Source organism: Pelecanus crispus, chromosome 2 (genome assembly GCF_030463565.1).
Source record: "Pelecanus crispus isolate bPelCri1 chromosome 2, bPelCri1.pri, whole genome shotgun sequence".
Classification (NCBI taxonomy): Eukaryota; Metazoa; Chordata; class Aves; order Pelecaniformes; family Pelecanidae; genus Pelecanus; species Pelecanus crispus.
In genome coordinates, this window is record NC_134644.1 from 7,761,763 (window position 1) to 7,778,333 (window position 16,571).

At 40.1% G+C, this 16,571-nt stretch overlaps 1 protein-coding gene across 2 annotated transcripts in view; it reads right to left on the minus strand.

Annotated features, from left to right (window-relative positions):
- Nucleotides 1–315: 315 nt before the first annotated feature.
- The window catches only part of RHEB (Ras homolog, mTORC1 binding), a 44,141-nt gene continuing 27,885 nt past the window's right edge, over nucleotides 316–16,571 (minus strand). Inside the window, exons 4-8 of one of the 2 annotated variants that reach the window (XM_075705469.1) lie at nucleotides 13,633–13,715; nucleotides 8,759–8,815; nucleotides 8,611–8,658; nucleotides 7,984–8,065; nucleotides 316–840 (exon numbers count right to left, since the gene is read on the minus strand). In XM_075705469.1, the coding sequence (XP_075561584.1) occupies nucleotides 748–840; nucleotides 7,984–8,065; nucleotides 8,611–8,658; nucleotides 8,759–8,815; nucleotides 13,633–13,715 (363 nt within the window). In that variant the 3' untranslated portion in view covers nucleotides 316–747. The remainder of the gene's footprint in view (nucleotides 841–7,983; nucleotides 8,066–8,610; nucleotides 8,659–8,758; nucleotides 8,816–13,632; nucleotides 13,716–16,571) is intronic. The other variant, XM_075705471.1, reaches the window with a different exon arrangement.

Genomic DNA, 16,571 nt, shown 5'->3' on the forward strand with positions numbered 1-16,571 from the left:
CCTTCCAAATCAAAGGTGTCACTTGTGCCTCCTTCCCACGAACGGGCACAAAGCACAGCTCAGCTATTCTGCCAGCCTGGCGTTCTAGCAGCAAAAACGTTTCGGATTGCTCACGAACAGCTTCCCAAGCAGCAGTCAATCAATCACAGAATCATAGAATTGTTTAGGTTGGAAAAAACCTTTAAGATCATCCAGTCCAACCATAATCCACTGGCTCCAAGGATCTCACACCTCCTCTTAAGGTCAGCAGGTGAACATTTTTCACGAAAAAAAGTTGATAAGGAGTAATCAACAAAACATTATAAACGGAACATCTAAGGTTTGCAGCTAGTTTATTTACAAGTATACATTTAACACAAAGAAACACTGATATCCAAGCCTAGTTAATAGTAGTGTAACAATATGCATCATTTTGATGATTATTCTAACCAACAAACTACACTGAAAAATTAATGCCAGTAAAATTCTTGGTCATAATATTAAGAAATACAATATATAAATTGAAAATATGATTGCTTAAAATTTGAAAATGGAAGTGAAGCCATTTGCACAGGAGTCAGAGTTTAACATAATCTGAAGGGAAAGGCTCCAAACCAACTGTTTATCTTTCAGGTTAACAGAAGGATAAAGAAAATAAAAAAAAATAATAATAAAAAAAAAGAAGCATAGTTTATCCTTAAAGATAACGGGCAGTTTTGCTTCTTCAGGTAGAATGTATTCCCAGTGTTTTCAGGTTTTGCAGTGGAATTACATTACTGAGCATGAAGACTTCCCTTGTGAAGCTGCCCCATCGATTTTTTCTGCCTCCAAAATTATCCTCTTAAAAACATCAACGGCAGTCTGCAAAGAGAGAGTACGAGATCAGTAAGTAAGAAGAAACTGCATGCTTACTGAAAAAATAATAATAAAAACACGTCAGTAGTTTTACTGGCTACACCAACAGATAAATGCGAGTCCAACACTTACTCCAAATTCAAAGAGCGAAAATATGGTTTTGAACACAACCTTTTGGAAGAAAAGTGTAATCCCCTTCTCCACAGCAATCCTCAACTATTTTCTCTAGCTCTGCAGGAAGGGCAAGTTTAAACTCAGCCATACTCACAACAGAGCTAATAACTGTAATTCGGCTTTATTTTAAATAGTAAGCTTGGCAGAGTGACTGACAGCATTGAAGATTTTGATGCTGTGCTGCTCCAGAGAATAAACCCATTCATTTCCTCTAAGGAATCTTTAATAATTACAGAAGGCAGCAGATTTTTCAGCTCCGAACACTGACTTCGCACAGCCCAGTTTGAGGGTTACTTTAATATTCTTGATTTTCTCATCTTACCTATAGATAAGACCAGTATTAGATGCGGTGCAAGAACATGAGGGGAAAACACGAGCCAAAGTAGCCACTGTCTAATATTAAGCAGTATCCTTTGATAAAGTCCTTCTGAGAGAAAGGGGCTTTCTGTTTTAAACAGCTTGAACTGTAGGACAGCCATTGCTAACATGCAGGCTCACACAAAGGTCCTAGCTTACTGTACGGAACGTGCAGGATTATAACAGAGTCCCCTGCAAAGTTGTGGGCCACACAAGCACGACGGGCCATGCAATCCCTTCGCTCCTTTGGAGGGGAGGCAGCGAGTACTCTCCGAGACGCTTGTTCTGCTATCAACTCCGCTTGGTCTACACGGAGTCTGCTGCCTCCACGCTGAGCATAAAGCAGTCTGGTGAAAAAGGCTCTCCCCTGCTGAGACGCCAGGCGATGGAACAGAGCGCGCGGGTGCAGACGGGCGATACTTCCCCAGACACAGACATGCTAGTGAGTACAAGTGAAAAATCTTGGGACAGAAAGACACCATTTCCCATGAAAGTAAGCTTAACTGAATCAGAGACACTAAGAAAGGGTGTCAGACCACTTAGGTGATTCAGCAGATTTTACGGAAGAATTTGATTAAGTGTAGTTAGGTTTTTGGTGCGGTTTCATTTGTTTTTAAGGATACTGAAAGATGAGGAGAGCAATGTGCCTGGGACAACATCTTGAATGCTACTTGTAGTGAATATCTTACATTGTTAATCTGGTATTTTAAGAATTTGCTCCATTTTAAGGGTTTCAAAATTGTACACTACCCTCCATCAGAATATGCAGAAACTACAACACACAGCATCTGAGATTGCCTAGCAATAATTTAAGACGACTAAATCTATACTACAGTCAAGGACAATTCTCAAGTGCTCTTCTTCTCTACAGTATTTTCAAGCTGAAGATTCACCATATGATCAGTACATCAGCATGTGAATCTTCAACTTGGAAATGGTCTCCTGATCATCTCAGACACGCCATTTTAAGTTTATCTAACATCTAGCCATCCGTTTCACGAATTCCAAGCATACGTTCCTTAAGAAGGAAAGCATATTCATTATACAAAAGCAGTCACATTATGAAAGTGGATAAAAAGGGGGTTTTGTTAGTTTTGATCAGCAGGCTGAAGAACACCCCGTGATTTATGACTCTGTGTTCTGACCTGACAGATGTTTTTCCGCCTCCACGAGGTCTAATTCTTAATTGGATCACTTCCAAATTAATCCCATTGACTAAAGTAGCCCCACAACAATCTTAAAGCAATCTTAACAAGGTTAGAATGAATTTTAAAGTTTCCCATATTTATACCGTTTGTGCACAGTACTATGTCTGGAACTATTTAAAATACTTCATCAGCTGGAAATAGAGCATTCTTCCATGTAATGAGGTTTCCCTGCAATCCCAACTGACTCCAACCGAAGTGGCTCATTAGTCCAGTACTATACAACACATTTCCTGGGCAAATTAGGCTCTAGAACACGGTCAGGACTGCAATTACTATCAAACTCGTGCCACTAATGAAGAGTTTCCCTTAATCAACACTTGGTGATATACCGATTTACAATATACTGCACGAATGTTTCCCTCCTTAGAGCTGGCATTTTCAATGGTTTCATGCCCAGGTTCTTTATACCCCTGGCTTCAAAGCATCTATTTAAAAAAAAAAAAAAACAAAAAAAACCAAACCCAAAAAACCCCAAACCCTGCTACAACTTACTCTGTCAACCAAGCAGCTGTACATTGACAGAGATCTCTGTCAAAGACGTGCTGTTTGAACCACTAAGATGTAGGAGTTTGCAGGGCTTGTTAATTCATTTCACAGAAAATATGTATTCACTGAGAAGGTTTAATCACTGTCCTACAGCTAACCCTTAGGAATTTGTAATTCAGCCCAAATGCGCTGAAGTATTTTAGAATGAGCTTTTAAACAACGCAGGAAGCTGTGTTTTGTGACAAGGAATAAAGAAGGCAGCCAGACTTTATATGCATCTGTCTCCATATGGTCCAGTTAGAGAACGCGGGTCACACCTAGCCTACAGAAAGCCATCTGGCTTTCTTCTACCTTTCTCCCCCGAGGAAACAAAATAGATGTCAGCCTGGGCAACACATGCTGCCCAGAGAGCTCAGCACTGTGCAAGAAACACCAGAGGCTCAACTGCTTCTGCAGATGTGCCCCCGGTGCGAGCAGGACAGACAGCTCAGGAGGTGCAATTCTCTCTGCGCAACCAGGGAGTCGGGAACACGATGCCCGGAAGGTGCAAACACCCAAATCCAGCCCACAGCCTCCAGAGCCAGCTCTCCTTTGGTATGCTGTATTTTTCAACTATGCAACTGTTTTGTTATTTCAAAGAGGAAACTCTCAACTGCTCATACTACTAGTTTGTCTTGGCACAGAACTGGGCAAAGGAACTGGAACAATAGTCAGGTAAGGAAGAGAAATTTTCTCCCCCCCATCCTTTGCTAGTCCAAACACACTCTCCCAGGTAAATATTCCAGACCTCTGGAAGGGGACTAACATCCCAAACCACTCTGAAACATGTACTGAGCACTGCATCGTCTCAGTCTGATGATGAAGTTACTCTTGAAAAAGAGGCGCAATGCCCAACTAATTGCTTTTTAAGAGAGCTCTGTTTTGGCAAGAAGTAGATTTTTTGCTTCTCCCTCAATCCTTCTAAAACAACTTTATTTGATGAATTTTGTGTAACTGGATGGACACAATTTGGCTACTCGTTACTCCCTGAATTCTTCCAGTAAAAGTCGGCTCCCAGCTTCAACTGGGTTTAAGACCAGTTTGGATTCTGGCTGTATTTCAAACAGTTACCACTTTATTGTAGTGGGATTAAGATGAAGTACCATACTATGGCTTACGTGAAACAAAGTAGGGAACTCTGCAAGAAAGGCTCGAAGCTCCTCAAGTTAGCCAAAGCAGTTCAACATATCTGGTAATAATTAAGCAGCTTGAGAAGATATGACAATAATAGCCCAGCAGTAATCTAAAAGAGGTCTTTTCCATGAAGTCTCAGAATTGCCTTGTCAAAGCCCAGGGATTTCCCTAGATGACTGATACGTTGCTGATCTGCAGGCTCTTCCAAAAGCCCTACCAGGTCACCCTTGTCTAGAGAAGCTGATACATAGCCTCAAATATATTTGACCTTGGGAACTCTTGCCAGCCACTACCATTTATCCTCACTGCAGCTTTGATATTTGCCTCTCTCACTTTCCATCTATTCAAAGTCATGCTGTTTTGGGAATGTGGTATCTTTTGGTAACTCCTGGCAGAACAGGACTAGTTTGCTGAAGTTAACCTACAGAACTATTTCAGTTGCCCAATACAGTAGGGCTATGCTCCTAGAATTCTCACAGATGCTCCGAAAAGGTTGGTTTTTTTTGTTTTTTTTTTTTTTTGCCAAAGCAGGAGGGAAGCAGAGTCAATGCTCTCCCACCCCATTTTGGGGGGAAAGGAGCCTTTGCTATCAGAACCTGTTACAGGGAGTATCTTCTCTGGTTTCAGCAGTTCCTTGCTAACAGAGCTGTTATAAAGGATAGACCACATATCTGATCGAGTTCGGTCTAACCCCTGTAGCAAGGAATCTACTGTCCTTGCTGCTGTGAAGAACATCACGTACCAAACCAATTTCAGACCAGCATACCAGAAATTGTTGTACTCTTGCTCCATATCCACCAGATATAACGGCTAGGTTTCAGAGAGAAAGGATTAACAGACTTCCCCCCCAGCCAGGAAGGTTTGAGCTCTCTGCTGATGTTCTTAAGCTCTAAATTCCCAATCCAGTCCAGCTCATCCCTTTAAGCATCAAATTAGCTTTCTGTAAAGCAAACAGAATCTGAAGCTGTTTTGGATGGAGTGTAGACTTAATCTTGATAGGCAAGTTACATTTGCTGTACCAAGCCAGTAGAGGGAAAGATTTCTACAAACCTCCAAGAAAAAAGTGCCGACAAACTTCCTTTTCCAGTAATGTTGACTTACATAAAGTGAAAGATTTCTACGAACCTCCAAGAAAAAAGTGCCGACAGACTTCCTTTTCCAGTAATGTTGACTTACATAAAGTGAACATTCAGTACTAGGAGAATGACAACACGCCTTGTTACTGCATTCAAAATAAACCCTTTTTCCCTTCAAGCCAGAGCCAGTGTCAGAGTTAAGAGAAGATATCCTGTCTTGATAGAGGTCTATCTATCAGCTGTTTTGATCCTGTCAAATAAGCACTTGGAGGAAAAAAAACACCACATGAGTTCAGAAGTGCTCCTGGTCTAACTCATAGGAAGGGATGCTACAATGCCTGGTGTCTCCTGTTCCCCAGCACCTCACAGCTCTAAACCCACACTTCGCTCTCAAAGCTCAATCTTCCACCTCTTCAGAGGTGAGCATTCCTCTGCAAGCGTTTGCGAGAAGACTAGAGCAGCTGCCCCAGTTTTGGGCTCCTTCACACTTTCTTCTGTACATCCCAAGCCTCCAAAGGAAGCATGCCAGAGAGCCTGAAAGATGGTCACATGCTGTGGGCACCCATCTCAGAAGTGACATATGATCTCCCAAACTTCTGAAGCCAGACAAATTTACCAAGTGTGTTATGTAAGAGGCATTAAGTAGGAATTTGTGTTCAAGCACCTGTTTCTAACCACCTGCATCTGACTCCAGAGGGACAGAATTTACAGCAACCTGCGATCGCTATCCTGAAGGATCCTGCTGAAAGGAAGACCTGGTAAGAGCAACTTTGACAGCACGAATGAATAAAACTTCTGATTTTTTGTGGTATTTGTACAGGACTGTACAGAATTTTGAATATCTGACATACAATCGCCATTCTGATTTCCCTGAAGGCTACAAAGTTTGCTATATAAATTTCAGCTGGCAGCACAACTTGATACAGACAGTCTTAGACTAAGGAACAGACACAAATACATGGCAGTCAATGGGACTTTGTTAGTGCAGCAATTTCATGTCCAAGACATGCCAAGCATCATATAAAGCTTGCAGCTTCTTTGCATAAATATACCCAGCTTTTTTTTTTCTTGAACCAAGAACAATACAAACTTCAGAAAAGTTAGCAGTTAAATTATTCTGCTAGATATGAATTGCTACACTGTTACACACTGTGAACATATGCCAAAAGAAAAAGAGCACAGGCAATAGTTTCGCTTAACCCAGAAGTATTAAGCTGTTTAAAACTTGGGGGGGGCGGGGTGGGGGGTGTTAGTTGCTTTAACTACTTTAGTCTTTACACCATCAATTTAGCTTCCTTGGGTTTGCATTTGAAGCTCTCCAGCACACAGAGAAGATACCAAGAAATTTCATGCTTTCATCATGCCCAATTTTGATAAGGTTAATGCAAGTCTTAGCCAGAAACAGAAGTACTGATAAACTAACTCCAAGTATTCCATATCTGGAGGGAAAAAAAAACCCAACCCAAAACCAAACAAGTCTTTCTTCCAGGGAAAATCCAACTTTACTCAAGTAACTTGTAGAATTCTTGACAATAGACATTGGAAAAAAACTACTTGTTTTGATTTTGGGGGTCGGGGAGAGGGAAAGAAAGGCTGCTTAAACAGGTCCTGCCCTAGCTATAGGACTGCCCTTTTGATTGTGCTATGTTATCAAGGAGGCCGAGGATGTGACATGCTAGGTTAATTGAGAGACAATGTAAGTGTTTCTTCTGCATAAGGACTCATTTGTTTATAACTAAGTCTGACAAGGTCCTTTTGACCTTATCATGTGTCTGTATTTTCAAAAAGCAAAAGCTTTGATGCTGTTGAGACCTATAGAGAAAAAAAATAGAAAGGTGGGAGGAGGGAGAGAGGGGAAAAAAAGACACCCCCCACCCCCCACCCCCCCAATCTGCAGCAGTTATCCATTGCTTCAAGCCGAAACTAGGAGACTCTTGTAGCTTTGAGACACAAGGTGTCAAGTCAATGACAAAGTATGATTAACAGAAACAGGAACAAATTCAAATACCAGAACGTATTTAGGAGGCATTTTAAAGAAAGTTAGTTACAGCAACCAGGAATAAGATGTTATTTTACATGTAATTAAACTCCTTCTGTGATAGGAAACCCAACAAGTGTAAATGCGTGCAGGTTATATCAGGTCATATTGCGCAACTTCACCACAGCTGCATCACAGTAGCGTCTGACAGTCTCGGCTGTGTTCTAACATTTTTCTGTCCAGTTTTGGTGGGGTTTTATTTTCCCCCCATGGACCCACAAAACGATTATTCCCCACATTAGAGACACCAAGCCTTGCCTAGCACCTTAAAACACAAGGTTCATCCCCTTATACCAACTCACTCCACTGCAACTGCAATGACCTCCTATTTAAGGTAACTGCAGCAGATGCAGACCCTGTTCTACCCACCACACGGATCTGAGTTTTCGTTTGTCACTAACTGTTCCGCTATGTTCATTGAAGCTTAACCTTCAGTTCTTCACTTCCTCCTTCCATTTACAGTTGCATGGAAAAACTCATATACATAAACCTGAATGCAGAGAGTAATTTTGTTTCCATCCATCTACAAAAAATATCTGTAGAGTACATGCAAATATTTTAGCTTCCTCTATTAAATGAAACTATGAGTCATTCCATCACATTGCTATTCGAATAAAGTGAATCTTAAATCCGTTACCTGATTTTCTTTAGCAGAGGATTCCAAGAAAGCTGCATTCCAGGATTCTGCTAAAGCTTTCCCTTCTTCATAGCTGATCACCCTGACCAAAGAAAAAAAAGTATGTTTCTTTATAATTTGCTAAAGAATTGGAATACGATACATCAGGAAAGTCCTCAGAGTACTGAAGCACATAAAAGCATGTAATAGGAATGTTTTGTGAAGTCTGATCCAGAGCATTTGCTTTTGGCTGCTGTCAAGTAAGTATATTTGTACTGGGCCAGGTAAAACTCCTATGTGACCCAGAAGAGCAGTTGTCCCAAAGCATTATTTTGTTTTCATAACCTGTAATATAATCTGGTATTTTAGAGTTGTGAAAAATACACTTCTGTTACTTGCTGGGGGGGGGGTGGGGGTGGGGGGGTGAAGTGTTAAATGACCATCCCTGGAACCTTATAGCAAAAGTCAACATTACAACAAAAGTTCATGGCTCCTAGTTCACATTCTGGACACAATTCCTTTGCCAGTACCTTATTTTAACCTACAATTTGATTTTAGTTATGGAAAGCCAAGAACAAAACTAGCACACTGAAGCCACAGGAATGCCGGCTGCTGTCTTGCATTTCACACATACTGGAGTTCACATACCGTTCCATATGCAGGTCTTTTTTATTTCCAACCAGCATAATGGGTATTCTGTGAAAGAAAGTTCAGAACTTCAGAACAGTTATAGTATACTGAACAAAGTACTAGTAACATGCCTGCAATGAAATGAGATGAAAGTGTCACTACTTACTGGACTTTTCCCACCATATCCAATAACTTGCCATGGATAACTTTTATCACTTCAAAACTGCAAAATAAAGGGATGAAGTCACACATGCACTCCAATGTTTATCCTTAATACCCAATACACAAGCAATTAAATGCATATGTAGGTTGCTGTGTTTAAAACTTACTCTATGTATAGTGGCAGAACTACAAAGATGCTGAAAGTCTTACCGATTTGTGTACAACAGACAAAATGGTCCTAGAAAAGACTAGTCTGTGCCTGCCATTACAGCCACCCCGGCTATGATACTTGCAGAAATAAATAACGTTACCCAGGACTGATGCATCTAACACAGGATCACTAAAAGCCCCTCCCACCTCCCATCTGGCATGTATCTGCAGTAAGATATTTAACTGCTACAGTCCAACAACTCTGGATGAGCATGTCAAATTAAAGCAGTTTCAAATAAAAAGTATTTAGTTAAGCACACTCCACCTTGAAAGAACACATTATTTTTTTAAGAACACTTAGTTCATATAGAATTCTTTAATTTTGTTTATGTGAAAGCCAAAAAGAAGCCTAAATTCTAATTTTCCTGTGGAAAGCGAGCAAATTGGTCTGCAAAATGGTATAGAAACAGTGGTTATTCAAATACTTGTCCATTCACCTACCAGTTACGTGAAGTTTGGATGACGGGAGATAAGCAGCAGTACTGTGAAATACCAAGAAGCCAGAAACCTCACTAACAAAATCCACTGCATTTGACATTTGGTACTTTCGAGAACAAGCTATAAACAGGGTTGAAGAGCAGATGTTGTGCTCCTCTAATTACAGTATGGAAAAAATGCTGGTACATGAAGTGCACAATTCAGATTTGCTTTGAGAGAGAGGCACAGGTTCACAGATGAGACATACAGCTATACAACGAAGTGACTGAAACTCTTCCAGCTTCCAAGGTTGCTAGCCTCAGGCAGTGTCTTGATTTGCACTGCATTTCAATTAGAACTGAAACTCTTAAAATAGAGCAGCACTCAAACACACTTCCAACTCAGACTTCTCAAAGAACTGGTCCTAAAACCACTATTCAAGCTATTTGAATCATTACAACTTCTCACCTCTGGAACAATAAATGCTACTATATTTAAAAAGGATTTTCTGTCAAGTAGGTCAATTTGTCTGACTTCAGTAGTAATTTTTGAGACCGAGTAGAACACAATACTTCTCCATATTCAGCTAACAGTTTTACTATATCCTATCAAGAAAACGAGTTCTTTGCAAACAAAAGCGTGACTTAGTCTGGCACAACTTACTATTAGTAACTCAAGTACAATACTACAGATTACATAAAAATGTGGAATCAATGAAAGGACTTTAGGGTTACAAAGAGCTTATGATGAAAAGGTATTAGTGAAATTCTGGTCTTCAGAACGTTTCCTGGACTTTCATTCTTGTAATTATTTCAAAAGTAAGAATTAAATGGAGGCTGGTTGTGACAAAGTTGAGAGGCATTGCTACATATCAAACTAGGCGACCCTGCAAACTGAAAGAGGAATAGAAATACTACAAAAAAAATTCTGCTACAGACCACAAAACTGTTTCTCAGTCTGAAGCAACAGGAAAGATCTAGCATACTAGCCACAGGATAACTGAATCACTAACACAATACAATCACTGTTTCCTTTCCACTATTAGGCCTGCTGTTCCCAGCACAGCTAGAAAAAGCCATGCCATGGCACAGCACCCCGGCAAGCGCTCACCTGGGGTTCCAGTGCACAATGATGCAAAGTGTTCTTGTTCAACTCAGGCTCTTCATTTCACAGTTCTGTGTATCTACTTATCTAGTATAGTTCACAAGCTCCGTTTTTAGTAAAAAGACTAAGAATAAACAGCCGATCTACGTTAATAGATCAAGGTGGAAACCAAAAACGAAGTGCTATTTAAACTCACACACAATTCTGACAAAGAAACAAGTTGCTAAGAACTGCCAAGAATGAAATTGGCTTGACCAGACGAATTTAATGCTCTAGAAAGCTTTCCAAATTAATAAGGCTAGAAGGAGCCAGAGGCAGGGTTTATGACAGATATTGACCAATCCAAAATCATAGAATCATTTAGGTTGGAAAAGACCTTTAAGATCATCCAGTCCAACCATTAACCTACACTACCAAGTCCACTCTAAACCAATCAAGGGTAGACTAGACTAAACCATATCCCAAAGTGCCACATCTACCTGTTTTTTGAACGCTTCCAGGGATGGGTACTCCACCACCTCTCTGGGCAGCCTGTTCCAATGCTTGACCACCCTTTCCGTAAAGAAATTTTTCCTAATATCCAATCTAAACCTCGCCTGATGCAGCTTGAGCCCATTTCCTCTCATCCTATCGCTAACTACATGGGAGAAGAGCCCAACACCCACCTCACTACACCCTCCTTTCAGGTAGTTGTAGAGAGCGATAAGGTCTCCCCTCAGCCTCCTCTTCTCTAAGCTAAACAACCCCAGTTCCCTCAGCCGCTCCTGATAAGACTTGTGCTCCAGACCCTTCACCAGCCTTGTTGCCCTTCTCTGGACACGCTCCAGCACCTCAATGTCTTTCTTGTATTGAGGGGCCCAAAACTGGACACAGTATTCCAGGTGCGGAAAAGAGCATCATCAAGTCAAGTCATGAAACGGCAAGAGATCTGGAGACCGTAAGAGGTCCAGTTGCGACAAGCAAAATTGGGTTACAGCAAACAGCCCAACGTGTGAAATACAACGAAAAAAATTACTAGCTGTCAGATAAACGTGTTGCGCAAAATCATGGAACCTAGCAAGATACAAAATTGGAATTCAATTAAGCTGAACTAGAGCAAAAGCCTTCCAGTAACCTTGCTGCTAAGAGCCTGGGAATATGAAAAATATAGGGCGCTAGCTTTTACTCAAGTCCCATTTAAACTTCCTACTGGAGGTTAGCAGGGAAGATGGTAATTTTAAAAAAGGCATTTCTATTAAGTTTGCTGTCAAAGCTCTCACCCCTGCTGCCTCAATACTCAGATCATTATACACACTTTGACAGAAGTCAAGACAGATGGTGACTGTAATTTGATTGCCTGGGCAAGTCATCTAACCTACCAGAGTATTGTGGAAGATCCTTCCTATTGCCTACACTGTCTTGATACAGAACATAAGGAATGGAACAAGACAGGAACATTGATACTTTGAAATGTAAAAGGAAGAAACAAAAAACTTGGGATAAACAGATCAAGACTAAAATACTGATGAAAACACTATCTACCTACACTCTTAACATACTGTGTCCGGTTAGTATTTCACCACAATTTGGTTTCTATTTTAACTGATTGAATGCTACCGCAGAAAACAGATTTTCATTTCCTTATCTGGGCTGCTAAGCTCAAGACATCATAATGCAACAACTGGAGCGGCTGAAAAAGAGCATGTCCTTTAGCTGCCAAGCAGGGAACAGCACGAGCTGCAGAAGCCTCCAAGGATCTCTGCTGATTTTAGTCAAAAAACATTTTTGTCCTCACAGTACTACTTATCAATGAACATTTTTCTCTTCATTTTAGAAGTGCAGGATTGTCTAGCTAAGGCTGAGAATACTAACTCCTATTTCATAGAAGTTATTCATCACCAACAATGAAACTCTGATTAAAAAAAAAAAAACCCAACAAAAAACCACACCCCAAAAAAAAGGAGTTTGGTATTTTAGTATCTCTAGACACACATGAAAGCCTAACATCTGTTCCATCTCCTCCAGATCACATGTGCTTGCCCTTCTTTACTTCAGAACTAAAGATGGAAACCAAGAATGAAGGACTGCCAAAACCTGTTCAACATTAAAGACCTTGCAAGCAATGGAAATTTATAGCCAGACCGTATCCTTTCTTTCTGAACCACAGAAGAGCCAGCAGGCAAGTTGTTTTACCTGTATTTTATGGCGGTCTACTAAAGAGTACTTGAGAGGACCAGTTTTGTCTGCTTCAGAGAAAGAGACATGGAATGCTTCAGCATTTGTAAAAAGCTGATCAGCTTGCTTGCAAGTAGAAGGGAAGCATCAACTTCTACTTCAAGAGAGTGAAAGGCCTAAGGTCTTAATCATTTTACTCAAACAAAAATTAAAAAAAAAATAGGATTATTTTGGCTGTCATAACAAAGATGCTGTACAATACTAGAAAATTAAGAATGACCAGTATTTAAACAAAGCAAGGCAACCAGATGGAAGGGACAAAATAATGGAAGATGACAAAACCTTATGAAGGCTGAGATGCTTCTTGCAAGTAAATGACTCCAGCTACGATGCACTCTGTCCTCACATCAGAATGGACTGCAGCCAACAGCAAGGACGAAACAGATACTCTGGGAAATTTTTCAAATAATGTATTTGCTGCAGCATGGCAAGAGTGAGTCTACAGGTCAGAAGTCATATATTGATATATTGCTGTTTATATGAAAGTTTCTGATGGTTAACCAGAACAATCCAAACCAAGAAGTCCAAGAAATCTCAGTACTGTAACATGCTACAAGGCTGAGAGACCAATCTAGCAACTAATTCCACACTTCAAATAAATACAAACCGAAAAGGCACTGCTCATTTCAGTTCTCCTTTGTATCTGATGCTAAAGCAATGAACTCTACTTATTCTTTAAATCATTCTATGTACTTTTACTTACACCTCAAAACAATGTAGTTCAGCACTGTCCGATTTCTTACATGGTACCTTGCATATTAGTCTGTTAATTATCTGTGACATTTAGATCTGAGGGGAAATTGCTGAAAAACCCATTAATTTTTATTTCCATTATACTTCTAAGGGAGAGAGAGATTCAATGAATTAAACACATGTAAAGAAAATATAGCAGAGGCAGGACCTGAACCAGAAGAACACAACAGATTTTATTACCTTTTTATCGACGTGACTGAATAAACAAGAATGTAGCCATTGATGTCTATGGAGTACGTCTGAGGAAATATGGAGTATTCATCCTGTAGAAGGAATATTTGCATTTAAAATTACTTACTGCCACAGTTCAGAACTTGATGCTAGCATATCACCAGCAGTTAAGTTGGTTTATTTGTAAGACATGAGGTGCAGAACCGTTTTGTACAGGTAGTGCTTTCAGAATTACGTCTTTTCATCACAATGCCAGATGTGGAATCTTTACCAAATTAAGAGAAAGCTGAGTCAGTCTGTGTACTCTAAAATTTAATCTACATATTTTTTGGTTTATTCCCTCTAAGACTATGGATCAGCTAAAGCTATTCCCAATCCTCTTATCCTGCTTAATTATCAGTTTGTATTAGTACAAAACATCCACTCTGTCCTACCACTAATTAGCAATTACGTCTCTTATCTTGCTAGCGATATGTTTCAAATTCCTAATTTCAACAGCTGATGACAGGATTTAGCAGTTCGTCATTTCAAGTGATGCTGATCACATCTAAATTACCTACGGGGTCTGTTAGGAAATGAATAACTGTGGCTTACCAACTAACACTTATCAAGTATAGATGCAAGAAATACAGTTATTAGTTGCTTTTTGACAACTAGAAGTTTACATTATATGGCAAGTGTTTAATTAAAAAAAAAAAAGCAACCAACCACAAAACAACAGAAACTTGAACACTGACTTTATTACCCCTGTAGAAAAGGAACTGACCAAATAGATAAATGAAACAGACTTACATATCGCAGGAAATGCAACACAAATACTATGAATCCCATGTTAAAAATATAAATTGTTCTAACAGATGTTCCCAGATGTCTAACAGATGTCCCAACATTTCATTTTGACAAGAGCCATACTTCTTAAAGTATGAGTTCTCAAATTTTTAAACCTATGCTTCTTAAGATGTTAATTTTAGCTTAAGATCACATAACCTCTGTACATTGTCATGACTGAACAGATGGAGCAGTGCAATCACACAGCTTAAATCTAGACAGCCAAAAGGAATCAAACCTCCCTAACTGGCAAATGAGGAAAAACCCTTTATAAAATCAACTTCACAGATTCAGCCAAAAAGTTTGAAAGCACAACACTTGACAAAAGATGCCCTTATTTGCCTTTATTGCTACACACTGAGGGCGGTCCTCCCCCATCTTCACTGAAATGCCAAACTGCCACTTCAGTTGGCCGTGTAATCCCAAAGTCAATACAGAAGGGATCTGACCTAGCCTGCGTGTAAAACAGGTGAAAGTGCAACTCTGTAGTTGTTTGACTTTACCCAGAGTTTCTCAGGATTGCCCCAGCTGGAATTTGTTGTTAGGTAAGACTTTCTTTTGCGCTCCTCTTCTGTGATCCTGTACCAAGACTCCTGTTTAACTGAACTACGCAAATCTGAATAGATAACCATGAAAGGTAAAGGCATGGGACAGAGGAGGAGTACCAAGAAAAATCAGTACCATAACCTCAACTGTTTCTAATTCATTACTTAATTTTTAGCTTGCTATGGGAAGGAAGAAAAGCTGCTACGCTTCCTGGAACCTGTGGGTCAGATTAAGAACTTTGTCAAGCAAGAAAACAACATAGCTATAACTTCTCAAGTCATAGCCAAGTTTTCAAGTATATAACAAATCTACAATATAATCCTTACTATGCTGTACGCATGAACATTCCCTATGGATCATTAGGCAAGACAGACTTGTGAAAGAAATCTGTTCAAGCCACACCATCCATAACCCAACATCATCTCTCCCCTCTAACCCTGTGAGCCAGAACTGAAAGTTCAAGACATTCACAGGAAGAATCAAATCTGAAAATAATCACAGTCTGGGAAGGAAATTATTTTGGTTTTACAATACTGTACAACATTAAATCTACCCCGAAAGTAAACCTCAGCAATATGTTAACAGTGAAGGTACACTGCCTTCCCAGGCCGTCATTTCTTCCTCAAAAAGAAATTTTACTTTTATCTCTACGCTACAATGGAGATGTAAGGCAAGCACACTTACATTGGCACAAAGTGAAACCTACGGAGCTCACTCTGCTGCTCACACCTCACAGCCAGCCCATCTCAACCCTGCTCTCCTCTGCAGAATATTCCCCAAAGAACAATCTATCCCAGCACGTGTCACCAGTGTCATGTTTTTAATGACTTCAGACACCTCTGATGGATTATAAGTGGATACAGTGTTGTTGATTGGTACCACAAGCTGACACCATATAAATACAGCATGGTTATTCTTAAGTCATGTAGTTCTCTTCAAAGAAAGCAATCAAACATACCTAGAAGGTTACAACCCTTCTGAATAGTGTCCCAGCTATGAGCAAGTGTCCCGCAGCTTTAAAGTCTTAAGTACTGGCAACATCTTTTACAACACTAAGATTGTTTAACACTACTCATAGTTTGGAAAGACCCAGAGGCATAATATCAGAACTCACAGAAGGTAAGAACATGTAAGCAATAAAAAGTTTAAGATAAAAATACAAGGGTTTAACAGCCTGTTTTCTGGGTGGTGTTTTGTTTTGTTGTTTGTCTTGTTTGGTTTTTTTTGTTTGTTTGTTTGGTTGGTGTGTCCTGCCCCCCACCCTTCTCCACCCCCCGCCTTTTTAATACAGTGTCTTTCAAAAAGATGGGTCACTCCTGTGCATGGAACGTGCACTGCAAGTTCAGCCAAGCAGCACTATATAATGAACACCTGTAGTTCATGAAGCTACTGACCATGCCACAGGACACGTGTTCACTGTCTCCTCCTGCACTCCCCGTCACTACACGAAGCTCAGAAGCATGCACGAATCATTACTTCAAAATGTAAACAACCCGCAGTAGTTTATTGGTAGGCCAGTAACTACTACCTATATGCATTTCTCTCTACTCCCCATGACTACTTCATAGATACAA